The 27,452-nt window shown below is 41.7% G+C and overlaps 1 protein-coding gene across 2 annotated transcripts in view; it reads left to right on the top strand.

Moving 5' to 3' along the window:
• ZNF462 (zinc finger protein 462) overlaps positions 1-19,451 on the top strand; it is a gene marked incomplete at its 5' end in the record, with an annotated part of 71,488 nt that extends 52,037 nt beyond the window's left edge. For both annotated transcript variants that reach the window (XM_080939950.1, XM_080939949.1), the window contains 3 exons: positions 11,288-11,420; positions 17,455-17,578; positions 18,875-19,451. In XM_080939950.1, the coding sequence (XP_080796076.1) occupies positions 11,288-11,420; positions 17,455-17,578; positions 18,875-19,082 (465 nt within the window). In that variant the 3' untranslated portion in view covers positions 19,083-19,451. The remainder of the gene's footprint in view (positions 1-11,287; positions 11,421-17,454; positions 17,579-18,874) is intronic.
• Positions 19,452-27,452: the final 8,001 nt, after the last annotated feature.

The following is a 27,452-nucleotide window of genomic DNA, read 5'->3' as shown; positions in this document are numbered from 1 at the left end:
GCACGAGGGCTCTCTTACTCAGTGTAGGGTTTATTTGGCTTTTACTGTAGTTGGAGGTTTTGCATATTGCCCCAAGCACAGGAGGAGCTATGATTAATATTTGTCTGTTTAAATAGCCTAATTCAATCCTTTCTAATTAACCAAATCCAAAAACATTCATTAAACATTTTCTCAAGACATAATGAAAAGCATTTTTGATCCCTTTTCCTTTTTTCTCACTCTCTGAGTCCTTTTCAGCAGAAACATGGCCACTTCCTCTTAGCCTTCCAAACCCATGTTATAAATATTTAGTCTGAATCATCTCTTGGTAAGGGGCTACCAGAGCTTTCTTTGCTCTGGGTCCACAATTTAAAGGCTTGCTGGCAACTTCTCTGGTTGCCTGTGACAGCCCCTGAAATAAACGGAAAAAAAATCTAGATTACTGCACTCAGAAATCTTCATATCCTTTCTTCTGGTGTCTTTCTGGGCATTTCTCATCCGAACTCTGGAAAATGTATCCGAGATGGAGCTCCTTGTATTCATTTATTCGTTCATTTATACAGTCATTCTTCTGTGATGGCGTTCAAGCCTTCGGGCTAGTATTTGGGAACAAAGCAAATCAGGAAGAGAAATTCTTCCCTAGTTGTTGCTGAGGATTCTAAACGACTAGGAAATCCGGGGACTGTTAGAAACCAAACCAGGCTTCCTGAGCAGCCGGTGAAGGCTGAGAAGAGGGGAACCGAATTTAGAACTTTGAGAACAAAGAAACCTGAATAATCGCTTTTGCTCCGTTGCTTACTGTGTGTGCATTAGGAAGCTGCTCATATATGAACGCTTGTTTCCTGGCTTGTCAGTGGGGATCATCATTCCATGTGCAGAAAGCCTTATAAGAATAGATGGAGCCCTTGTGCTTCCTGTGTGGTGGCACCCAGTCTATGTCCCATAGACTGAGGTGAATAGAATTGTGCTCCAATATAGCAAGAATTGTGTTAATCACAAGGGCAGCCACACTCTCAAAGGCCTGAGATATGAAACCAGTAATGATATCTTGTATTTTAGACAGTTGTATGATGCTTTTACCATGTCATGGTATGTGTTTAAATTTTGCCCTTTCTTATGGTTGATGAGTGTTAAGTCCAATGAGTACTTATCTGTAGCTGAGTACTCACCACTTTGAGCATGCCCAGTGGATTCTCTCTTGGTCTTGATTGTTACTACGTTTATTTGTACGTATTAGAAAGCAGCACTTTCCTTCTCGCCTTCTGTTCTCGTTTTTTGTTTTTGTTTTTTTCCCTCCTAAGTGATGAATCCTGTAATGCAAGTCAGTGCAGTGGAAACTGGTTTTCAGCAGTTGATCACTGGCATTGTGTACTCAAGAAGTGTAGTTGTTCATGTCAGACTTCGAGGAAAGGTTGTAGGGGCTGCCAGTGGTGTGTTCAAGATTGCTGATTCAAATGTAAACGTTTCTGACTCTCTAAGACAAAAACACAGAATTAAAGGCCCTAGAGAATTAAAAGGAAATATAACTTGTTTTACTCCCAGACTCAATAGCTACAAATGATGACTACATAAAATAGCTACTAGAACACTCATAACATTACCAAGGTTACAGGGTGTGAGACAGCTACAAAAATAAATTGCTAAATGCTGAAAACAAAGATTGTAAAAGATTAATTTACATGTATTAACATCAAAAAGAATAAAACAGTTTGGTATGAAATGAACCTAAGAACTAAAGACCTAGTAACTGAGAGCAAGAGAAACAAAAGACCTGTACTGTTACCATGTGTACCATATTCATGAAGTCGGCAACCAATTCAGTATTGATCGTTTTTTCTGATCTGTAGATCTCATATAATCTCCATCCAAACTTTGGGAAGTATTTTTTATAGACGTTGATAAACTAAATCTAAAACTTATGTGGCAATGCAAATGACATGGATTTGTCTAAACAATAAAGAGAAGCAAAGTTGAGGAGACTCAACCCTTCTTGCTTTCAAGGCTTAAAATAAAGCTACAGTCATTAAGAGAGCGTGGCATTACTCAGTTTAGAGGAGCAGAAGAACAAGTCCAAGAATGGACTGTCTTATGAGCGTGGTCATTTGATTTGCATCAAGCCTGTTAACATAGTAGAGAGATGGTGTTCTTCCAAAGGGAGCTCTGAAACAATTAGATTTGCACATATACATTTTGACCCTTGGTCTCTAAACAACTCTACATAAAAAGCAGTTAAAGGACTGGAGAGATGGCTCCATGGTTAAGAGCACTGACTGCTCTTCTGGAGGTCCTGAGTTCAAATCCCAGCAGCCATCTATAATAGGATCTGATGCCCTCTTTTGGTGTGTCAGAAGACAGTGACAGAGTATCCACACACATTGAAAGAAAAGAAAAGCAGTTAAAATGGTCATAAGTATTTGGGCTAACCTATAAACATCTTAGTGAAACAGGAATTTTGCTAGAAATAAATGAAATGTTGGTGTCAAGATAATGCTTAGATAAGAAACAAAACTGTGACCATTGAGAGACATGATAACTTGAATGTCATCAAAACTAAATGACCTTCTGAGATGATATGTATATGTTTGGCCCAGGGAGTACAACTATTAGAAGTCGTGGTCCTATTGGAGTAGGTGTGGCCTTGTTAAAGTAGGTGTGTCACTGTGGATGTGGGCTTTAAGGCACTCATCCTAGCTGCCTGAAAGCCAGTATTCTGTTAGCAGCCTTCAGACAAAGATGTAGAACTCTCAGCTCCTCCTGCACCATGCCTGCCCAGATGCTGTCATGACCTCACCTTGATGATAATGGCCTGAACTTCTGAACCTTTAATTTAAGCCAGCCCCAATTAAATGTTGTCCTTATAACATTTGCTTTGGTTATGGTATCTGTTCATAGCAGTAAAACCTAAACTAAAACAACTTTAGAGGATCCCATTAAGAAAACAAAAGGCCAACAAACAACCCGAAACAGATATTTGCCAAGTATTTATGTGCCAGGCCATGGAACCAGCACATACAAAGAACTCTTTTTACCTTCACACAGAATGTGTAAAAAAAAAAATTGAATAGATACTTTCCCAAAAGACATAGACAAATAATAAATATGTCAATTCAAAGATGCTTGACATTATTTATCACTAGCAAAGTAGAGATTAAAGAAACATTATGTTTTCATTCTATCAAGGTGGTTGATACGAGGCTATCAGTGCCAAGCTGACAATACCAAGCTGTTGTTGAGGATGTTGAGAAAAATAGAAGCTATCCTGGAGTTCTGGTGGAAGCAAAAAAGGATACAGCCATTTTGGAGTAGTTTGGCAGGCTGAAGTACTATGTTACCATGAGACCCAGCAATTCTGCTCTGGCTGTCTTAGTCAAAGTTTCATTGTTGTAAAACACCATGACTGCAGAACTCTTATAAAGAAAACATTTAGTTGGTGTTTAATCCATTTCTGACATTGTGGGAAGCATGGCATTCCACAGACAGGCATGGTGCTGGAGAACTTGCTAGTAGTTCTTCAGCACCATGGAGCATTAGATAATAGGAAGAGAGACTCTGGGTTTGACTTGGGCCCTTGAAACTCCAAAGTCCATCCCAGTGACATACTTCCTCCAACAAGAACACACCTATTCCAACAAGGCCTAATCCTTATCAAGCATTCAAATCTATGAACCTATGGGTACCATTACTATTGAAACCACCACATGGGCTTAAAGTAGAACTGAAATAGAGCTGTCGATCCAGTGGAAAACTACGTATGAGGAAGGAATAAATTATGGACATTTAGTAGCATGGATGGATCTCATATCATGTTAAATGGACAGAAAGCAGACTTCTGTTTTATGTGAGCTTCTAGAAAATGAGCAACTGTGGCAACAAGAAGTACTCAGAAGCTGCCTAGGACTGAGTCTTGGAAATAAGGTTTGATCACAAAGAATTTGGGGTATCATCTCAAAGGTAAAGCTATTCTACACTGACCTGGGGGGGGTTGTCTAAATTAGTAACTTTACTTTAAAAAAAAAAAAGCCAGTGAATTATACTTTAGTCCCCATACTCCAACATGCAGCAAGTACTCAGTAGATGCTAAGTTTCAGAAGTGTTTTCTGATAAACTAATCATTGAACCAATAGAGCCAGACCAATGCACAGGCTGTCAACAAAAAATCCACCATGTTTCAATGTGTTAATATTTAGTGTACTGTCTTTTATGTTCTGGCACAAATCGCTTTAGGTGATGTTGTATGGTGGAGAAAGGTTCTATAAGGCTCTGTAGGGTGTGTTTTTTCATTAAGGAATCTAATTAAACAGAGCTTGGCAAGCCAACCCTGGACATCTGAGTTCTCTCTGCCAAGACTGTAAACCTGAGGCACATCTCTAAAGATGCTGATATTGTGTGCCATGGGCAGAAAGCTGGTGATAGCAGAAAGGGTCCTTGAAGTCAAATACATCATTGCATTTAAGAACCAAAATGTCAAGTACACTTGAAGTATAGGCTGCCATGTTTATCCTCAGAAGCCAGAGTGCAGAGGAGAAGGGGTAGCGATCAGAACCCTCATTTTAGAGGTGACAAACAGAATCCTGTCCTTCTAGACCTTTCTCAGTGCCAGCGAACAAGGACTCACATGTAATCTCCCGGGATCTAAAGTAAACGGTGTAGGCTGTTTCATTTTTCTCATCCTTTGACTCGCTGTCTTTTTCTGATCTCACCCGATCCTCTGGAAGGCTGCAATTTACTCTTTGCCTCTTCCTCCCCCCCCCCCCCCCCCCGCTCCCCGCACACTCACAATAAAGTGTTAGCTAGTGACGTCGCTTCTCCACAGTTCCCATGAAAGATGCAGGCTTAACACTTTTAGAAACCTTAACGTCTTGCTAAGAAAGAGCTTATATCTTTTACATTTAAAACCAAAACAAAAACCACTTTTATTTTGAAGAAAAAATTTAAATATATTCAGTACCTTGTCAATGGTGTTTCATGGTTTTAAACTCTCTTTGCTTCTTAAAGGAACATAAAAATACATAAATTACCTCTAACTTGGTTTTCTCATAAAATTCTCATGTTCAGTATATTTTATTTAGGATCAGGCAGTATACATTTACTAATTGAATTTACTTTGAAACATTTTTAATCTTTTATACAAATGGAGTTTCAGGCAACTGAATTCTTAAGAACTGTGTTGTATATCTTTGACTCTCTCTCTCTCTCTCTCTCTCTCTCTCTCTCTCTCTCTCTCTGTGTGTGTGTGTGTGTGTGTGTGTGTGTGTGTGTGTGTGTGTGTGTGTGCCAGTTTCCAGAAAACGAATGAACCTTCAGTTCAGAAGCAAGCAATAAGCTTTGGCCTCTTAAATCAGTTTTCTAAATCCATAAAATATGCCAGAGTGAAGATTTCAGAAAGTGAATATAAGTTTGTACTGTAGATCTTCTCTCTCTCCAAACTGCCAGACAAACCTTTAGCCACATTTTTTGTAATTGTGTTCAGTTTCTTAAGTAAGGACCAGTGAGCAGCCCTGTGGCTTCCGAGGCCTCTCAGGAAGCCTGTTTGATTTCAGCACTGATGTCCCTCCTGTTGGCTTTGTTTGTTGATTTGTCAGCTGGACATTTGTCTCGGTCTTGGGCTTGGAAGGACAGATAAACCAGGATCAGATAAGTAAGAAATGTGACTGTTTCCAACCAGCTCTGGGCATTCTTTATCAAGTCAACATTAGACAAAGACATTATTTACCCATAACCTATGAAAGTATTCACTGTCTTCCCTGGTCAGACCTGAGGTTCTCACTTCCAACCTGCTTTTCTTCAGACATTCCTACATTTTCTTCCACAATCTAACAGTGCCTTGCCTGCTGCAGAAACTCAATGAAATAAATTGTTGCGTGAAATCACTTTTCAGAGATGAAATTTGAGGACGCCTGTTGGTTGAACTTAACAGAACTTGGTGGCCTTGCCATCGTTTGTGCTTTGGCTCCCGAAGATTGGCAACAGCTCAGCTGGCCAGAACAGAGCCTCTGATGCTGTTTCTCCTAGCTTTCTTCAGAGCTTGTGTCTAGACTTATACCAGTGTCTCCAAATGGGTAGACCTCTTCTGGACGTTGGCCAAATTAAGTTGGTCAGAAGCTGATTTCAGTTTCAAGAAATTGGATCTGGTCCTTGTCTTCTGTGCTCCTTATCCCTCTGGCTACTTCAGGAGCATCTCTTTGTACTGTTCTTTAAAAGTCTTTTATTCTGAAGAAAAGGTCTCAAGGGATAGAACCTATCCATCAAGTTTTCAACACAACATTGGTATCTGTACCTACTAGTTTTCTGTTTGTTTGTTTTTACCTGGGTTATCCACCTTAGTGGGTATTTTTTCTGCATCTTGAGAGTGCCTTTGCATTCTTACAAATGGTTTGTTACAGTAGAAAAGGCCTGAGCTATCCTCCTGAAGATAAGAGTTCACATCATGACTGTAGCTCTTATTTCCTGTTGTGTTCTCATCTCTGATGTGGAAGACAGTTGTAGCATACTGTACACAACAGTCTAAAGAAAATGGGATGCATAAAGAGACTACTGGATACATTTATAGTATGTAACAGATATTCACTAAGTATTTTTTTAATCTTTTAGAGAGTGTCCAGTTTTATTCTCAAACCAGCAACCAAATTTATGGGATGTGAACATTATGAATTTTTTATATACTGTGATTTCGTGTGGGGTTTTGGTTTTTGGGGTTTTGTTGGTTTTTTTGTTTGTTTTTTGTTTTTTCTCCCTTTTTGGGTTTTTGGTTTTGGTTTTGGTTTTGGTTTTTGTTGTTGTTGTTGTTGTTGTTGTTGCTTTTGAGGCAGGTTTTCTTTATAACAGCTCTGGCTATCCTAGAACTCACTCTGTAGACCAGGCTGGCCTGGAGCTCACAGAGATCTGCCTGCCTCTGCCCCCTGACTGCCAGGATGCCTGGCTCCTGTGGGTTATCGTGTCACCAATAAACTTATGTAACACTGTGTGTGAACTACATGTGTGAACAACTGTGTATAGAATAGTATTCAACCAGAAAAGGAAAGGAATCCTGCCACTCGGGACAAGATGGATAAATATTAACCTCCTGCCCACAGAAGTCAGAAGAGGGTGCTGAAAGTAGAGTCACAGATGCTTGTGAGCTGACAGGTGGGTGCTGGGCATTGAACCTGGGTCCTCTGGAAGAGTGGCCAGGGATTTTAACTGCTGAGTATTCTCTCCAGCCCCTTCAACAGAATTTTTCATCTGCATTGCTGACCATCTTCCTGTGGCAGTCCTACAGATAGTACTTTGTTTTTCATACTGATTCCGTTCCTGCATATTCATCTGATTTTCAAAGACAGCCAGGAATCTGCTTGCAAAGGGGATTAGCAAAGGGTGGCCGATGGGCTAACTCCAGTGCACCTCTTGAGTTTACATTGCCTACCAGCCAAGAAAGTGTTTGAAGTTTTTAAATAAGTAGTTGAAAACCCCAAAATCTTACAGATTCCAAAGTTTGCTATCCATATACAAGTATATGCATCTTTACATATTATTCCTGTTGTCTTTTGAGCAGTCAAGTTTTTGTGGTCCAGAAAGTGTACAATAGTCACTTACATGGCCCTTTACAAAACCAACTCCTCAGCCTGTGTGTCAGTCATTCTCAGCTCTACGGGTGTCAGTTAACAACCACACAGCAGACCATGACTCCATGTTCTCTCCTTTACTCTTCTCTAGAAAGGAAAGTTTACTCTGGCTGTTTGTTCTCAGTAATAATAGACCATAGGTGATGCGTAGCGGGTCTCGATTGGGTGTCTCATGTGAAGCGGTGTGTACAGCCAATAGGAGCCGGAACTCTATCCCCTGAAAACCTGGAAGCATAGGGTGGACTGGCTTTGTTACTGTCTTTCCTACTTGATGTCTGTGATGTCACCTGAAGGTGAGGGTAGCAAGTTCTAGTCTGTCACCAGCAAGCATGTTTATGTCAATCTTTTCTGTACCCATTTGGGCATAGCATGACAATGTGTATTCAGCTTGGTAATCTTAATCAATTGCATAGTTTTAAAGCAAGCTGGTGTGGCAGGGGTGTGGTATATTCCACGAACAGCTTTAAATCTCTTTTGTCTTCTCTTCCATCTCCTGAATTCAGCAGTTGCCATTAGCTGGGAAAGGGCACTCGTGGGGTCATCACATCAGAGAGGTCAGGGGTCAGTGTTTGCTGATCAGCTCATGGACTTTGTTTCCCACACCCCACTGTATAGCTGCTTTCCCCGAACACTAGGTTAGTGACTTTCAATAGGGATTTTGGGTTTGGGTTGGGGTCACTCCTGTGTGACTTTCGCAGACATGTGGGTCAGCATATAATTTTACAATCTGAACAGTGTGAGCTTCGGAAACATGTGGCTTCTATCATCGGCGAAACTTGGGGAAGCACCTGAGTTCCAGATGTAATGTTCTTCGGTCCACTCTTTGTCCCTTGGTTGTCACCTTTTATGGAAACGGGATGATGTTATCTTACTTCTGGTCCTGGGAGTGGGGAGGAGGTGAACTGCCTTTGCTTTATCTTCTGGACCATCGGGATATCAGTCACCTGCTCCAGGGAAGACCTTTGGTCCTTTCCCAAACTGAGAAGCACATTGGAGCCTTAACCAAGACTATATATTCCCTTTGGCTCAGACCCTTTAACGGTACATCCGGAAACTTCGGTTATAAAATGAAACATTAACATGAAAGAAAGCGAGAGCCAGAAATAACATAACCCCAGATAAATACATGGAGGAATGGGAGATCATATTCTCTTATGAAATATGATAAGGTGATAAAAGATGACATTCTCTCATGGAACACTGTGTCACACAGGGCTGAAAACGTTGGAGATTCTTGTTAGAATGGAGCTAGGTGGTAGCCAGGGAGTCTGAGCAGTGTCCACTGCTGGCGAGAAGAGACGGCACTGGGAGAAGGCAGAAAATCTAGCCTCGGGTTTGCAGCTTGGCAGCAGAGAGGCAGAGCAGGAGGATTCTGTAGGAAGTGTGGTGTATGTGACGGGAGCAAGTCTGGGTGCCGTGGACAGGGAGGCAGCATTGCTTAATGGAGGAGCAGCAATAGGAGGGCTTTCTGGGGAAGAGACTGGGCTGGGCTAGGGACTGAGTCAATATGTGGGAAGAAGATGTTGGTATTGGCTCAGGACAAGGCACATACTGGGAACCTCAGTAAGTTAAGATGGTAGGAACAGAAGAGTTTGGGGAGAGCTTGTAAACCACAGCACACTTTCTATTTTACCCTCAAGGCAAAGATTGGCATTTTCTACATGCCCACATGTATATAGAGGGAGCTTTGTGTACGCACATGTATGGAGGCCAGAGGTGACCGTTGAGTGTCTTTCTCAGTCGCTCTCAGGGGGAATTCTCCATTGGCTGGCTGGTTTGCCCCGGGAGTCTTCCTTCTCTAATTCCTCAGTTCGGACTGCCGAGTGCACAGCCACACATGACTTTTTATAGGGTCCTGGGATTCAAACATTGTTCCTCACGCTCCTACAGGAAGCTTTTACTGACTGAGCCATCCCCCTAGCCTCTTACTCTTTTCTTAAAGCTGACTCTGACCATACTGGGGAATAGATACAGGCAGACGGAAATGGATGCTGCAGAACTAATTGTGGAATGGGGCTTACGGTGATCCAGACAGGAGACATGATAGGCTCATAGGGTCAGAAGAAGAAAGGGGTTCTCCCTTTGTGTTCAGATTAGCATTTAGATGGTTAGTTTGGGGGGTTTTAAATGTTAGAATAACAGCACTATAAAGATTTTTTTTAATTTTAGGAATCTTCTCATTACATAGCAGAAAAAAAATAAAAATGGTTTTCAGTCTTAATTGCCTTGCAGAGATTATAGACATCTTCAGGACAGATAAATCCTGGGTTGTCCCGGGATGAACGTCTACCATGGAAATGCCACATACTGTTTTAAAATTGTGCAGAATCCAAAATGTGAACAGTTTTTCAGTGAGGAAAAACAGATAAGCATAGTTCTTCAGAAACCCGTGAAAAAGGAAACAGGCAAAGGGGACGTGGTTTAATGACAGGTCTTCTGTTGCCATGAGCTTCATGGGAACTTGGGGTTTCGGGAAGGAACCCCAGGCCTGGCAGGGAAAGAGCAAAATTAAGTGACTTCATGTTCTCATAGGTAGAGCAGTACATTATCACGAAGGTGCTTTCTGCCTCCCCCTGGCTGTACCAATCTCCCATGCAAAGTGGCCAGGGCAGTGTTAGGTTTCATCATAGAACCGAGTTGGCCCTGGTACCCTGAGCTGAGGGCCCTCTCATTTGTCACAGCCAGTGATGACGGTCCCATCTGCCAGGCATATGGAATTGGTGGTGCTCAGCAAACCTTTGTCCTAGGCTGGCCCCAGAGAGTGCTCTGAGTTGTCTTGTGAGCCCTCTTTCCTCCCTCATGCTCTCATGTGGCAGCTGTGGAACTGGCCCACCTAATGAATGGTGTCTGCCTTCATTCCTTAACTACTGTGACGTGAGCCTCTGGAGGAAGGGACTGAGTGGCATTTGTCTTGATATTCCCCTGCCCTGGCCTTCAGAAGGGGAATCAGAGCACACACCTCACACAGAGTGAAAGCTCTGGCTTATTCTGGCACCCTCTCCTGCCAGCACTAACAACTCTATGTGTGCAGAGAAGGCAAATTTTGTGCTGCTGTTGACCTTAAAACCCCAAACCAGAATTTGTTAGACATAGTAGTTTGGATTATTGCTTCCTTTGAATGATATTTTGAGGGAAGCTCAGGTTCTTTCATTATTCTAACTACGTTTTAGATAAATAAAAATGGAGTGTGTGTGTGTTACCTATGTTTTGTGCAGGTAATCCTAGTCCTGTAAACAGGCTGTGGTCAGTTTCAAACCTGTAGCCAAACTAGTAGCAATTGTTTGCTCTAAAATTTAAACTAGAGTTAAAAGTCTTACAGTCCTAACTGGTACAGCCCAGGAGCATGGGTGTCAGGTGGTAAGGACACTTTGCATGCAGATGTATTGGAAGCTTGGGTAGTTAAAGATAGACGGGTTTGATTTTAGATTCCGTGTTGATGCCATTTGATAGGTTTTGTGATGCTCTGGGCTCTCTCTGTTTTCCATATCTGCGTCTCATAAGTTTGGTGAAGAGATCCAGTGTTTGGAATGGGAAGCCAAGGTCTGTCTCTGGGAGTGAGAGTGAAGAAATGAACTTTTGAGGCTCCTAGCTTGTCTGGACTTGGATGAAAAAACACAGACATAGGGGGAATTGTGCTGGAAAGATCTCCAAGAGTATCCATGCAGTCTGTGGTTCATTTCTCCATCATCTGCTTGGCCCTTTTTTAGGTCAGCCGTAACTTCGAGCTGGTTGGACGGGTTAACTTGGATCAGCTGGAACAGATGAAGGAGAAGATGGAAAGCTCCAGCAGTGATGACGAGGACAAGGACGACGAAATGAGCAGCAAGGCTGAGGACAGAGGTTGGTCTTACCCTGCTCTCCGAGTCCCAGATGGTACCCAGAATGTCCACAGTGAGCCAGAAGGGAGGCAGGAGGCTGCTATGGGAAGAACAGAAGGAAGGATCCTTCTTGGTTAAGTAGCAGAACAGACTGGCTTAGGCACCATCAGCGGCCCTGTCTTTACAAACTATTACCAGCTATAGAAACTCCAAGGAAAACAGACATTTTCTTTCTAATTATAGATGTATGTTTGCTAAGAAAAAAATATATGGTTCCTAGCAAGGAAAACTAGTGTCTGAGGAGCCATCAGAATGCAGATGGCAAAGAGCAAGATGAAAGACACCAGAGTGCTATCGAGGGATAAGAGTGAACTTGGAATTGAGCACTCCTTTAAAAATGATTGTTGCTGGGGTGGGTCATAGTGAGAATTAGTAATGAACCTGGACATGTCCCCCCTGCAGGGCCATCCCCTTAAACCCTTAGGGTTCTGTTTTTACTCTGCCAAGAGGAAGAGACAGTGCCTCATTCTCCCCTGCATTTACAGAAAACACCATTTTATGTTTATGGAAGCTTTGAACTATTGCTCCAACCCCTGCCATTCTCCCATTATTTTAAGATAGGAAGACTCCAAAATGTGTTTAATTGCAGATAGCATGTTTATGTGGTCTAGAGACTTTCCTTGTTTTTTACTATTTAAGCCTAGAATGCTGTGAGTACATAAAAATACAGGTTGGGATGGGGAGTGAAGGGCTGAAGAGAAAAGGACCCTGCAGCCAAGAGTTCTTGCTACTCTTGAAAGAACCTGAGTTCAGTCCCCAGCACACATTTCAGGCAGCTCACAACCACCTGCAACTCCAGTTCCGAGAGATCAGACTCTTCTGGCCTGCCCACGCCCACGTGCATATTCAAAATGAAAAAGAAAGAGTGTCGGTTGGAATGTGTTCCTTGAGTTACTGCAGATTGAGCAAGAAAAGTTCATGCATGGATACTGTAAATGTGACAGAAAGCATCACAGCCACCACTATAGTAGTGAAGGGATGCGTTGGATTAGTGACCACCAAGTGTTGTCTCTTTAGTCTTATGGAATATGAAGGTTCACTGGATGTTGGCCCCCAGTCTATAGGACTTTGCTTTCTGTCTTTGTGAGTTCACCAGCTCACAAATAGTAGTGGCAGTGACTATGATAATAGCAGTGTCTGTCTCCTAAGGTGATCAATATATAGATTTTTAACTTAAAAGCTGCAGATTTTAAACTTTGGTATTTTCTTTAGTTTTAATTATCAAGTTTAAAAAAATGTGTGTTTGTAAAATGTTAGAATAGGTACACATTGTGGAATGGCTAAATGGAGTTGTTAACATTTTTTTTTTTATCACTTATCTTGGAGAATAAGATCTTAATCAACTGAGCGATTTTAAACTGCAATAGCATTACTGGTTAGAGTAACCATGCCACAAAATTGACCTCCTAAACTCACTTCCTATCCACCTGAAATTCAATGTCTTTTAGCCAATATGTACTCAGATCCCCAACCTTGTATTCCACAGTCTGAATCATTGGATTGGCCAGGGTTTCACATGGAGTGGAATCATTTAGTGTTTGCATTTATGCCTGGTTCATTTTCCTTAAGGTACAGTCTTCATTCGTGTTGTCACAAATGACAGGATCTCTTGTCTTAAAGTGGAATGATGTCCAGTGGGTGTGTGCATCACATTTTCTGTATCCTCTCACAGACAAATGGCCGCTGAAATGAGCTCTATGTCTTTGCTGGACATTTCTTTGCTACATTCCTTTCATTCACTTCCTATTCTTTGTCCTCCCAGGAGTGAGATTGCTAAGGAATTCACATACACTATTCCACAATGGCTGCCCTAATTTGCTATGAGTCTGCAATGTTGTTTTCTTACCTTCGCCAGCACCTTGTTATCTTTCCTTCTTTTGGTAACAGACACTCTAACTGCTACAGAGCAGTATTTAAGGCATGGATTTGGACTTCCTCTTGCTCAGAATGTGGAGTGCCCTTGAATGGCCAATGTCTGTTTGCATGTCTTCTGAGAAACACTCATACAGAGCCTTTGTCTGCCTTTTAATTGGGGGAAATGGTTCACTCGAATATTGACTGAGTTGTTTGCATTCTGTGTGTATCCTGGATGTTGACCCTATAATGGGTGTGTGGTCCACAGATTCTCCTCCTCCTCTGTGGGTTGCCTTTTCGTTCCGATGTTTCCTTGGCAGTACAGAAGGATTCAGTTGCATTTGCCTATTTTTTCTTTGGTTACTTGTGATTTGGGTATCATGTAAAATAATTTTAAAGAAAAGTCATGCTCAACCGGTGTCATGGGGACTTCCCCGGTGTTTTCTTTCAGCACTTTTTATGGTGTTGGGACCTATGTTTCGATCTCTTACTGATTTTGAGTTCATTGATTTTCTGTCTGGGAGATCAGGATCTAGTTTCTTCTGCCTGAGATGCCTGATCATCCCAGTGATTATTTACAGGGTTCTCTTTCCCTCGTTGGGTTATACTGGCAACTTTTCTCAAAACAATTGATTGAGACTCTCATTGCTCCACGAATCTGATCTAGGTTAGTGACAAGCTGTCTTGGTGACCTTGTTTTTCTTTATATATCTTACAGTCATAGAATGAAGCACCTCAAACTTCTCATCCTGTTCACTCTAGATTGCTGTGCTTCTCGGGGGTCTTTTGTAGTTATCTTGATATTAGAATGGAAAGCAAAGGGTAGAGATGTAACTCAGTGATTAAATATGTGCTCGTGGTGTGAAAGGCCTTGGATTACAAGACTGCCAAAAGCATTAATTAATTACATCCAAAACATGAACCTAATAAATAATAGTTCTGACAAACTTAAGAGCTATCTAAAGTAAGATAAGGAAGATAAATAATAAACCCACGGAAGGGTTTCAGTCTCTTTGCTCCAAAGCAGATCTCTTAACACTATTCACATCTCCAACCCCTTTGAGTGCTAAAAATGTTCTTTTTTAAAGAGACCCTAGTCCATGAAATGCACTAGGCCTTGGGATAGACTAAAGGTGCCGTGGTAGAATATCTAGCAGGCCTGAGCAGGTGGCTTCCTTAGACCATAATTCTTCTGTGGTACATTTCTTGTCCCCACCCTCCCTCTGTGATAATCAAGGGATCTAGTTGGGTCCTTTAATCTCCAAGCAACACAGATAGCCCAGGCTTACTGCCAAAATGTGCCAACCTGTCAAAGCTGCTTGCTGTGGTCAACCTGAAAGACTACATAAACCAAACAGCCTCATCTGTGGGTTGACTAGAGGCTATTATGTTCAGCCATTTCTTATAAGGGAAATGCTTGTGATCTCAGAAGTATGGCTTATTTCTTTTCTTTCCATTAAAAAACAAAACAACAACAACAACAACAACAACAAAAATCTTTTAACAGTTATGTTTCTCACAACAAATTCTTAACATCTCTGCACTGTTTTGAATGTCCTCAGGGCGAGGGAGGGAGAGGATACTTCTGACTGAGGTTACAAAGGCTCCTTTTTCTTCCTGGTACTCTGTGGCTCAGTTTGTCCCTGTTTAGAAGATAAGAGATTCCTTGTTAGATATTTTGACTTTTTTCATGTCTAATGCTAAGCCTAGGCTATTTCTGAAGCCATCAGCATTCCAAAGACCCCCATTTTCCAATGCCCACCCCCCCAAATAAAACAAGCTTAGGCCATGAGAAAACACATCATCTGAGATATTTGAGGTGACAAGCACATTTTCCTGCTAGTCCAGCTTGCCTTTCTCTACCCACTGGGCTTTCTGCTTCAGACTAGATGGAATTAGAGAGAACTGTGTGTCTTCTGCTTCCCCCGAAAGTGTCATGTCTGTATCCAGAGACCTAAACAAATGAAGAAAAATTCCTCCTTGGGTAGACTGGTTGGTATGGGGAACTGACCTGAGTACCTTGGGAATTGCAAGCTGAAACTGTTCCTTCCCTGTCACACATCCTTGTAAGAACAGTTCCCTTTGTCCCATTTTTTTTTCTCTCTTGAAACAACCTAGAATCAATCTTCCACCATCTCAGTAGATTGTTGCCAAGAAGACAGGGCCAACAATAGCCTGGGGTGTTTCTGCCAGACATCCTGGATTATGGCAGAGGGCAGGAGGGGCTATTAGCTCAGCTCTCCAGCTGAGGGAGAATGATTTGAGATGTGACAGGTAGACTGGCCTCTTCTTTGAGGACGAAGCTTAGCTTGTGCCCTTAGAGACAATAGATGACTGATTTCATGTTTCCTGAGGGCAAAGGAGCAAGTGCTAAGCACCATCCTTGCTGTGAATAATTTGAACTTTCATATAGCCACCTTCAGTTGGGTAGTTTCTAGCCTTCCTGCTACCCAGTCTCTTCCCAGACGTGAGAGCTGAGGAGTGGTTCTGGGAGGAGACACAAGGCAGGATCAGCCTGGGAATTTCAGAGAGAAACCACGAATGAAGAAATTGAACCCAAGCAGAATGCTGCCCACCCTGCCCCCTCTCATTATGCAACTGGGAGGAGTCGGGAAGGCATTCTGTTGATTTCTTGCCCAAGATAATCCCTGCTAAGGAATTAATACGCAGAGCAGATGGCACTGTGTCATTTCCAGTGAAAAGAATCACGGAAGATAGTCTGTGCAATTATTTTTAATGGCTTGTGTGGTGATCTTCTTAATTTGTGAGAAAATGTCTATTGTGAGAACTGGCCCTGTTCACATAGCTTTTTGTGAGGAGGATGAAGGTGTCACAGAGCCCTAGCTAATATCCAGAAGATTTCATGAAATATGAGGCATTTCAACTAGAAGATATCTTCCTGTGACATCTAATCTGTGGGGCCCACAGTAATCAGAGATGAAAATGATCAAATTTCTCCAAGCTCCACCCTTTTTCAGAAGTGTGTAGTCTGCTACTTACTACCCATGTGAAGAAATGGCCCTCTATACGCTAATGAAAAACATATGGGCTTATGAGGGACAGCACAAAGGCCATGTAAACCCTCATCTTTGAGCTTGCCAGGAGGTGTGACTTAAAAACAATTAGCTAGCTGATCCACATGTATCAGGCTCCTAAGATGTGCCAGCATCATAGGAGTAAAGAAAGCAGCTAGTCAATATTTGATGTGTACACCAGACTCATTTGGAAATGTCTGTATCCCCGTGATTGTGAATATCACCATTTTAAAAAACACTGAACAGTTGGCCATGATCTGTCAGTAGCTAGGAACATGCTGTTGTTTTATTATTATTATTATTATTATTATTATTATTATTATTATTATTACTATTATTATTATTAATTGCATTGTTTATTTATTGTATGTGTGAGGGAGTAACACAAGTGGAGGTCCAAGGACAATTTGCAGAAATTGGTGGTTCTCTTCTACCATGGTGCATTCCCAGGATCAAACTCAGGTCATCGAGCCTGGGAGCAGGCAACATTAATCTACTGAGACATCTCAATGTCCCAGACATGCTTTTATATAAGCTCCCGCCCCTACCTCATAGTTCTTTAGGGTCCCATTCACAGAATGGTCTTTGCAGGACTCTTAACCATCCAACAAAAGTGTCACACATGTGAAGCTTTGGCCTAATTTGGAATACAACGAAATCCTGTGGGCTGTACTGAAGAAGCAGGTTGGGGGCTTTCCGTAGTCTGTTTTCTTCTTAGTGAGCAGAACGTCTTTCAGACAGACAACGAGTAGCTGCCAAGCCGTCAAGTCCTCATTCAGGTCATGCAGAAGGGATGAGTTAATTAGAGAACACTCGGAATGGGTTCAGAGAGTAGGCCAAGAAAGAACCTGGGTTATTGATGACAGAAGCAGTGACATAAATGAGGAGAAATGTGCATCCTTATGACTAAACCCAGAACAGTTCCCAAGACCTGGTTAGGAGGTGTCCTTAAGAGAAGCCCACGGTCACTAGGGAGTCAGTCTATGCCGATGTGGGCAGTTTAGCTTCCCAGGTAAGGCAGGAGGTATTTTCTGGTGAGTGTTGACTGATCCTCTCTAGATTCCAGAAACACAAAGGGTAACGCTGGCCCTTTCTCTCTGTTTGCAGAGCTGATGAGATTTGCTGACCGGGGGCCTGGTGTGAACACTGAAAAGCGATTTCCATGTGAATTCTGTGGACGGGCATTCTCACAGGGCTCTGAGTGGGAAAGACACGTGTTGAGACATGGCATGTAAGTAGGGCACCGAGAAGACCCTTGTTGCAAGCAAGGAGTGGGAGGGAGGCTAGAATCCCCTAATACTGCATAGACCCCCCACCCCCACCTGGTATTGCCTTACTGAGCATGAAGGTCAGGCAGTGAGACCGAGAAAGCAGATTGTTCCTTCTGTTAATTATTAAAATGGCCACTCTGTCACAGTCAGGTGAAGGAAAGCCTCCAGAGTCAAGGGTAGCATGTCCCTCTACTTTGCAACTGAATCTCATGCTCTAAGGGAATGTGGATAGTGGTCTGAATTTCTGGCTGCTGTGTTTGTTCATTCCATGAGTGGCCTTAAGCATGCCAAGACTTAACTTAGAGACAGCACCATTCCACACCTGTCTCCCAGGTAACTGAGAGCATTCCTGTCAGGTTCTGACCTAACCTCTTTGAAAACACAATTGTCCTTTGCAAGAGGAATCCTTCCTTAGTCCACCAGACAAGAGAACTAATTTGTGGTTTGTAGAAGATAATGTCCATGAAGTGTCAAGACTTCTTAGAACATAACTAAGTTTCTGCAATCATGGTTGATGCCTGCAGTTTTTGTTTTTTGTGTGCTTGGATAATTTATTAATAGACTTGACTAATAAATCTTCAATATTAGAGTTGTTCCTTTTGTCTTGGTCATTATTGGCCAATACCTAAGCTTCTGAGTTCAGCTGATAGATCTGAATGTGAGGCAGTTCTTGGTATTTTTCCAAGAACTCTAACTCAAGGAAAAAGATAATATCAAAAAGCTATACTAATTTGGAAACAAAACATGCCATAATGAAAGCACAGTACAAAGTTGGATATTTTTAGGGGTCCAAATTGTTAGAAAGAGGTTTACATGACCTACACATAACAGTCACCGATAATGTAGTTATATACACATAGAGTTCATTCATGGGAAACTTCAATGCACTTTTAGGGTCTGAGAAGAAAGGCTAGATGAGTTTTTAGTTTGGTTAGAAAAAGCATGTGAGAGGCCAGGAAGGTCATAAAATGCCTAAGGATTTCAGCTCCATGCCCAGAGACAAGCTGGGCGTGCTGATGTGGGTCTGTAATCCCAGCTCTGGGGAAGCAGAGAGAGGAGTTGTGCTTACTAGCTAGCCATGAGATCCCACTCTGTCTCAGAACAAACACACCCAGAAAAGATGATGATCCCTGAACTTGTGCTGGACTTCCAGAAGCACCCGCTCCCTCCCCACTCCTGATCTTCCCACTGGGGTGAGAGCCATCACGTGCCACCACACCTGGCTCATGAATGTTTTTGCTATTTTGCTTTTCCAGGGCATTGCATGATACCAACCAAGTGAGCAGGAATGAAATCCATACAAAGGAGGTGATGGAGGATAGTATACAGCTGTCCTCCATAGAGGCCAAGGAAGACGATGAGCCAATCGGGATAGACTTTCCCTTGAAGAGTGAAACAGTAACCATCTGCGTAGTAGCTGCCGACAAATCTCTCCTGGAGAATGCAGAGGCCAAAAACGAATAAGAGTTTGGTGAAATTCTTATCAAACCTTACTTGAACCGTGATGAAAGTGTGGGAGGGCCGGCGTGGGCTGAGAAGGGAGGGACAGACAGAGTAGAGAAGACAGAACAAAAGCTGCTTTTAGGACTGAACAATCTATTTTCAAAGCACTGGTACCTGTGTGAGTGAGTATGTAAATTAAAAGTTATTTAAATGGTTGGAATATGTGGCTCCTTTCCTGTCACTACATCCTTCCTTCTGGATCTTCACGGAAGTTTCATCTGCTGCAGTTTGGGAAGTATCTTCCATGGCACAGCAGTCTCCATGACCCTCTCGGACAGTGTGGAAACTGAGGCTCCTGGACATAGAAGACTTCTCCTAGGGGAACAACTTTTAGCGCACAGCTTTCAGTGCGTTTTTCTAGTTTTAATACCTTAAGCTTTTTCAAGACCTAACTGCGCCGCTTTGGGAGAAAAAAAAAAATAAAACAGAAAACAAACAAAAAAACTGCTTTGCATAAATAAAACAGTCACCTGTTTCCTAGTACCTCAGACTTAACCAAGGGAATTCTCTGCATTGTCTGTGCCACCTGTCAGCCATGTGGTTAAATGTAGAGAGAACTGGACAGGATGGTGAATGGAGAAAAAAAAAAAGAGTTTTAAAGAAAGGAACACAAATTGTGCTTAAAATCCCCATGTGGGTTTTATTTCTTAAAATACTGTGATTTTTTTAATTATTTTAGTAAAAAACAAAACAAAAAAAAAGAAACAGACTTTAATTACTAGATAACTGTGTGTGAATTGTCATCTTGTATTCCAGGTAAGCTGTTTATTAGTGTTCAGCTATAATTTAGAATTTGGTAGGTTCATGTGAACTAATTTTATGGTGATTGTGGGATTTCGTTGGCCACATGTTTATTTTTTTCCTCTCGATTTGAGTGTTACAAACACAGCACAAATTCAGTTCTTTATTCATATAAGTTGTTCTTTGTATGCTTGTTATTTTAATTTGAGGTCAAGGGAAAGTTGGGGTGTGTGTGTGTGTGTGTGTGTGTGTGTGTGTGTGTGTGTGTGTGTGTGTGAATTTTTATAATTATAATCATGAACATAACAAAGAGGTTAACTTCTTTTTAAATTTGTTTTTGTGTTTGTTTTCTTTTTAATTTAAAGAACCAAACTCCCAGCACAGCTATGCAGCGTGTGGGCCAGATAAAGAGGTCCTTTCACCCTTTTCTTTTTTCCTCAAACCAACACATCGTGCGTTGTAATCAATTCTGTTACATTGGGCTGGCTTTCGTGTGTGCTGTGAACTCTGTGTTTGGTTTGCTTTGTGTATTGTGAGGCTGTCTCGTTTCTTTTGGGAGCCTTCCCTTTCGTGAGCTTGGATAAGAGATGGCATATCCTGCAGGGAGCCTGGAGAAGTGCTTTTTCTTTCCATCTGGCTGCTCTGTTTCCCCACAGTAGCTTTTTTTTTTCTTCCAAGAGCAGCTTAGACTAAAAGCAGGTCTACATTAATAGCACATTATGATTGTGAACAAGGGGTTTTGTTCCAAAAAGTAAAAAGGAACTTTCTTGAAGCTGAGATTGTGTGTGTGTGTGTGTGTGTGTGTGTGTGTGTGTGTGTGAATGTAAGTCCTTGGTTTCCATGTTTCTTTTGTTGTCCTTGTTTGTTTTTTGTTTGGTCTTGTTTTTTTTTTTTTTTTTTTTTTTTTTTTTTTTTTTTAACTTGGAAGGGTTGATGGGGTGGGGGGCGGGCCAGAAGGGAAGAGGGTAAACTGAAATGTCAGTGTCCCACACAGCTTCAGAGAAAATCCATAGAAAGATGTTGCAATTGTGAAGTAAGTGCATACTTGAAAAGCATGATCTTGTTTTTGCTTTGTTTTGTTTTTATTTTTTTTTCTATTAAGAATTTTTATTTGTAGGATGTTTAATTTAATTTTTTAGGGATGGGGGCCATCATGTGGAAACCAGAAAAGGGGAAGTGTGAAACGAGACAGTTTCTTCTGTGTCCTTACTTGCTTTTGATTGGCCTCATTTCAAATGTACTAAACAGTTTCATACCTGGATTGGATGTCTGTGATGGTTACCAAAAACAAAACAACAAAAGGAAAAAATAATTGTGACATGCTTTTATCACTACTTTATTTTTCAGACATGTAAATATTGTAATCCATTGGATTTTGTTTTGCTAACCTGTTAATAAAAATATGGGACCATTATCCTTTTAACAAGGCTAGAATGTCATTTCTTTTTCTTTCTCAAACATATACCTGATATTTTGTGGCCGCACATTTTGGACGCATTCTGTTTTCTGTTGACTGTAATGACATAGAATTTACAACATTTTTGGTTGTTGTTTAATTTATACAGAGGACATTTTTTTCCAGAGCTTGAGAGAAGAAAATAAATAGCAAAATGATAACCTATTGACTCCAATAATCAGTGTTTCCTGAAACTTGATGAAAGATAGGGGGATCCTGACTCCTTGAAGCCAAGGGTTTAAACACAAAAAATAAAAATAAAAATAAAAATAAAAAATAAATAAAAATAAAAAAAACACAAGTAGGTTATTCAAGTTGTTTGCAACATACATTTTGTAATAAGATGTGAGAAATTAATAAAGAATTTTTTCACATGTGCATCTGTTGTTAAGTTATTTATGGGTGTGATTACAGACAGGAAGGCTGGCGAGGACAAGACCAGTTTTCCACCTATGTGCTGAATCTATACAGATGCGAAAAGCAGGTAAAATCAAGGTGAAGTCTGAGCAGGAGTATAAAATATTAGTCTTCCTGCATTGGGGTACACATCAATAATGAAACTTTTATGGAAAGAATATTTTCTACCAAAAATGAGAATCGATTGTGGCACCTCACACATGAAATCTCACTGTGAGTCTGATGCAGGAAGATCACAACTGCTCCATCCCAAAATGTGGATCAGTGGGCAAGGCAAATCGAGGATCAAGCCGTAAAGATCATTTTCTTCTCATTGAGTTCTTGGAGATTCTTGGGCTTTCAGAGAACTTAGGATGACCTTGTTTTCATAAGTGTTACTTAGTGAGCTTCCCGATTGGAAAGCTGCTGTTGTCTGGTGGTTTCTGTCAATAGTTATGAACAGTCTGAGCTGGTGTCCAGCCCATGCTTCTGCTTTGTTTAACGTACTGCAAATGAAATGTGCAGATGATTTGACCACGGTAGGGGTTACATCTGACCCTTTTGGCTTAGCACCATGCTTCAGTTCTCATGACTCTGTGACCCTAGCTTTCTTCATCTGATCATATGATATGTCTATTACAGCACACAAATGCCAGGGTCACTGCAGAAAACTCAATAGCATTCTGTCCACTTGATGGTCTTGCCCTGATAGGATCACACACACTTTATATAGGCTGGACCTGTTCACAGCCCCATGAGGGGCTGGAAAGTATTTGGTCTAGACTATCAATGAGTCCAGAAAGAATGTGAGCTATGAGCTTCTACCAAGATGAAAAAACAGCAGGCATATGGAAACTTCGTGTTCTTCAAAAACACCAGATGCTGGCCTCATCAGCCAAGGGCTTACACAATATTCCCTCTCAGGTGCTAGCCACTGGATCATGAACAGACTGACAGATGTGGCTCTGGTCTTCTGACAGCCTTCAAATAAGGAAGGTGGAAATAGGAGATTGGGAGGGAAACTTCCATGGAAGGTGTTGGGTTCTGCTGGAGCCTTCATTTAATCTCAGAAGCTTTGGGCTTTTGTGTTGCTTGAGAGTGAATGTGGTTTTCTTCTGTCCGGCTTTGGTTTAGGAAGACACATGAAGGATTTGGATACTCTTAACCACTGAGTGGGCTCTCAGTCCTACACTTAAGCAAACAGTGCGGTATGATATGTAACCTCCCCTGCCTCTTGTGTTTTGCCCACCATTGAGCTATTTCTCCTAGGAATAAGCTTAACAAAATCAAAGTGCCTCCTGCGTTATACAAGTGAGTTGGGGGAAAATGGGGCTCTGAGAATTGATGAAACCATAAGTTTTTGTTTTTTGTTAGTCAGGAATGGTGATTTGTATGGAATCCCAGCACTCAGAAGGTGGGGACAGATGGATCTTGGTGTTCTAGCCTGGTAAAGGATATGATACCTTGTTGATAGGTAGGTAGGCAGATAGATACATAGATTGATACATACATGCTACATACATAGATATATAAGTAGATAAATAGATATATAGATTGATACATGCTACATACATAGGTAGATACATAGGTAGATAGATAGATAAATAATAGATGATAGATAGATAGATAGATAGATAGATAGATAGATAGATAGATAGATGATAGGAAGGAAAGAGTGAAGTCACTTCAGTATCCCACATTCACATGCTGTGAACTTTTCTGGCCCTTTCATTGCTGATATCTCCTATGGCTTAAATAAGTGATTTTATGACATTCTTTTCACCTCGAGGTGTAAATACTTTCTGTGTTTATATGCAGTCATCACAATTTGAAGCTTTTCTGAACTCCATAGCATATTGGATGATTCATTGGGTAAGTGTAGTCTGTACCCAGTTCCTAGGTGTCACTGAACACTCGCTTAATTTTTTTTTTTTTTTTTTGCAGCTCATACTGATGCAGTTAGTACTTCTCAGTAGCACCCTCACCTGCCCCAGTTTCACCGTGACAAATCCCCAGTGGGGTTTCAAGTTTAGAAAGGGCATCGCCTCAATTGAGTTTCTGTCCGTGACTGTAAGCAGCTTGGGGAAGAAAAAGCTAACTTTCCTTACACTTCTGCACCACAGCCCATCATTGAGGACATCTGAGCAGGAGCTGAAGTGGAGGTCATAGGTATACAGAACAGAGGGAGAACATTGGTCAGATCTCTTGCACTTAAACCCCAGTTGACCTATCTATGATGTGATATCTTGTGCAGTTTACTTAAACCCAAGTACCTTGCTTTATTTTTAAAATGGACATGTGGAATCTAACATGAATCTTGTTTACTTTTATTGCTAATTTAAATTTTCTGCATATCTCAATACAGTAAAATTATTCAAACAAAAAGGCCAGACTTCCAAATTGGGCAGTCTCTCAACAGCTGAGTCTTCACACAGGTCTACTTCATCAGAAAGGGAACAATTCTTGTCCATTCTAGAAAGTCAAGGATCTTGAGAAGACCCTGCAGCCAAAGCCTGCAAAGCACTGCCTAGGAGAGTAATTAAAATGTGGAAGAAGGGAGCCAAGGAGATGGTTCAGCAGGCAGCACACACAACATACAAGCCTCATGCCCTGAGTTTGATCCTGGAACCCACTTAAAGATAAGATGGAACTCAATTCACAAGGTGTCCTCAACCCAAAATGTGCTGTCCACAACAAAAACAACCATATTTAAAAGGAGTCATGTAGTGGTGCCACACACCTTTAATTCAAGAGACAGAGGCAGTTGGATTTCTGTAAGTTCCAGAGGTCAAAAGCCAGCCTGATTGAAGAGTTCTAGAACATACAGAGCTATAGAGAAACACTGTTTCTAAAAAAGGTAGGTAGGTAGGTAGGTAGGTAGATGATAGATAGATGATAGATAGATAGATAGATAGATAGATAGATAGATAGATAGATAAAAATAATGTGTTATAAGTAAAATCATATACATAGTTTATAAAAACTAAATACAGAGGAAAGCCTCAGAGATCAGGGTTGCAGAGCTTAGGAAAGAGGCTGAACTAAAGAAGGATTTACATGGTGGGCGTGGGAAACAGACCAGAAAGAAAGAGGGATCTAGAGGGGACGTGGCAGGCAGACAAAGGGGCAAATGCTGAGTCTGGTAAAGTGACAAGTAATGTTGGGTGACCTCCTCCAGGGATTCCAGTTCCTATTAGCCATGGAATTAACTCGTTAGAGCGTTGAATATCATGCCTGGGATTTTTAATACAAAGAAACAGAGATGCCAATAGATGCTGTAAACCTAGTAAGAAAGTTTGACCAAGGTATTGGCGGATTTAGGCTTATAAAGAATATATTAATCAAATTACTCTGAGGTATCTATCCCTCATCAGCATGGAAGCCTAATTTTGACTGGAATGGTGAAGTGGTAAACTGTCATTTTGTTTTTTTGAAACAAAGGCTTATTACTTAGTCTCTGGCATAGAATTTACTATGTAGACCAGGCTAGCCTTGAACTCATAGAGATCTGGCTCCCGAGAGTTGGAATTAAAGGTGTTTAGCAACTATATCCATCATGCCTTGCTTTTTGAAACATTTTTTTTCAGCTTTTCTTTGTTTTTATGTTTCCTTTTGTTTTGTTTGAGCATTCTAATACGTGTTCCCTAAAGACTGGCCGTGTCCTAGGAACAGATGGTCATGCTTCAAGAGGACTGTCCTCTTATCTCTTCATTTTCTCACTGACACAGTCAATAAGAACCACAAGCTTGATGGAGGACAGCAATAGCAATGTATTCTCTCACATATATGGATATTGTGATTCGGAAGGCCAGAAGTCACAAATGCCTCTCAGTGTCTCTCCTAGTGTCTGAGATGTGTCTTATAATTCACAGATGCATGACTCTAGTCATTGCTGCTTTTTTCCCATCACCTCCTCTATGTGCTCTCTCTCTCTTTCTCCTATTTCCCCCTCCCCAATGCTTTTAGGGTTTAGGGGGATGGGAACCCAGGGTAATGGGTGTGCTAAGGTAAGTGTTACATTGCCAAAGCTTCCTTTTCGTCTAAAGACACAAGTTATTGGATTTAGAACCCATCCTGTCATCCCATAGTCCCTCATGACACCCCTGAACATTCGGGTGAACACATTTTTGGGATGGGTAAATCACTATGCAGCCCACCCTGATCTTAACCAGCCTCTTAGCTGGCTGCTCTCCTTGGCATCCTCAGCAGAGAGTTTAATGATCGCCGAAGACTCACGGGTTCAGGTTCAGTTTACACGCAGCCCGACCTTCCACTGTCCCACCATTTCCCTTTGTTGCACATGTTTCTGTCCTTCAGCTGTCATACACAGAACCTGGCCCCATATCAGAATTCAATAACGTCTCGGGGAGAAAAGGATGGATGGACGGATGATGAAATGCTCTACTCTCCCCTCCCCCACCCCAGCCAGACTTTCAGTAGCTGAGACACATTGCTGTCAGATGCAGCTAGCCTTTTTAAATTCAAATATATTCCTGTTGATACCAAGTGTTAGTTCTCATCTGATTTGGCATCAATGTTACATTTACTCTCCGAGCTTGATATTGCTTTTTTAAATATCTAAGTAAAAATATGCAGCTCAGTAGATGAAAAAATGTCTTTGTCTGCAATTCCAGGCGCTCCCTATAAAGGCACCAGAACTCCTGCTTGAGATCTCCCTCCCCTCTTCCCCTCAGAGATGGACAAAGACTGGGCAGAGCAATGGCTGCTGGGAAGTGAGGGCGGCCAAAGCCAGAATTGACTGTGATGGGGTAGAGACGCATGGTCATATAAAATAGTGGACTGTGTCCTTGTGCTTGATGTGAACATGAACAGCACTGGGAGAATGTTCTTGATAGTGGGAGGAGATGGGAGACTTGGTTTACACCTCATCCTTCCACACACCATCACCACCCAGTGAATGAAAAGGGACATAGTCACCTAGGAGTCCGAAGGGACACTTTCTTCCCCCTCCAACTTAAGCATTTGGCTTCCTGAATTAAACTTGGAAAGCGAACTCCATCTCTGATCATTGTTTCTCTCTTGAGCTTGCTTCCATTTAACAAAACAGCTAAGTTTGGTTTAGCTGACTGCACGAATGACTTCCAGAAACCACATCACAATGGAGGAGGAATGCAGCCTCTCAGAGCGGCTGCGGCCTGACCACATTGTTTAAAGACTGGAGCCAGGCAGCAGCAGTACTTCTGAAATCCATTTAATATGTGTGAAAACATCAGATTGAAATCTTGACCTTTCCCCGGTGCTGAAAGGACCCGCTGCAGGAGGCTGCCGGAAAGACTGCAGCTACAAGCCCAGGCTCATCCATGGCTCCCATTCCTCAGGCTTCTGGTGGCCCTGCCTCCCGTCTGTCCTTGCCAAACTGAGCACCAGCATAGAAGCTTCTGGTTGTTTCAGAAAAGGAAGTGCTGCTTGAGACAGAAGAAGGATGGGAGTTGTGATAATTAACATGGGCTGTCAACTTGACAGGCTTCAGAATCACCTAGAACTAACCTGTGGTCATGTCTGTGTGGGATTTTCCCAATTAGATTAAATGAGGTGAAAAACCCAACCTTAAAATGTGGGCAGCATCATTCTATGGGCCAGGGGTCTTGGACTACTTGAACGATGGTCAGGTATTTTGCTACAGCAATGAGAAAAGTTATTGGTACGGGGCAATCAAAATGCACGAGTCATAGAGCGGTGGGTGAACTCTGGGCTGGCAGCGGTCACTCACTGCCTTT

This window comes from Micromys minutus (assembly GCF_963924665.1).
Source record: "Micromys minutus genome assembly, chromosome: 28".
NCBI classification, from domain to species: Eukaryota; Metazoa; Chordata; class Mammalia; order Rodentia; family Muridae; genus Micromys; species Micromys minutus.
Note: the sequence above shows the minus strand (reverse complement) of the source record. Positions and strands in the feature narration are given on the sequence as shown.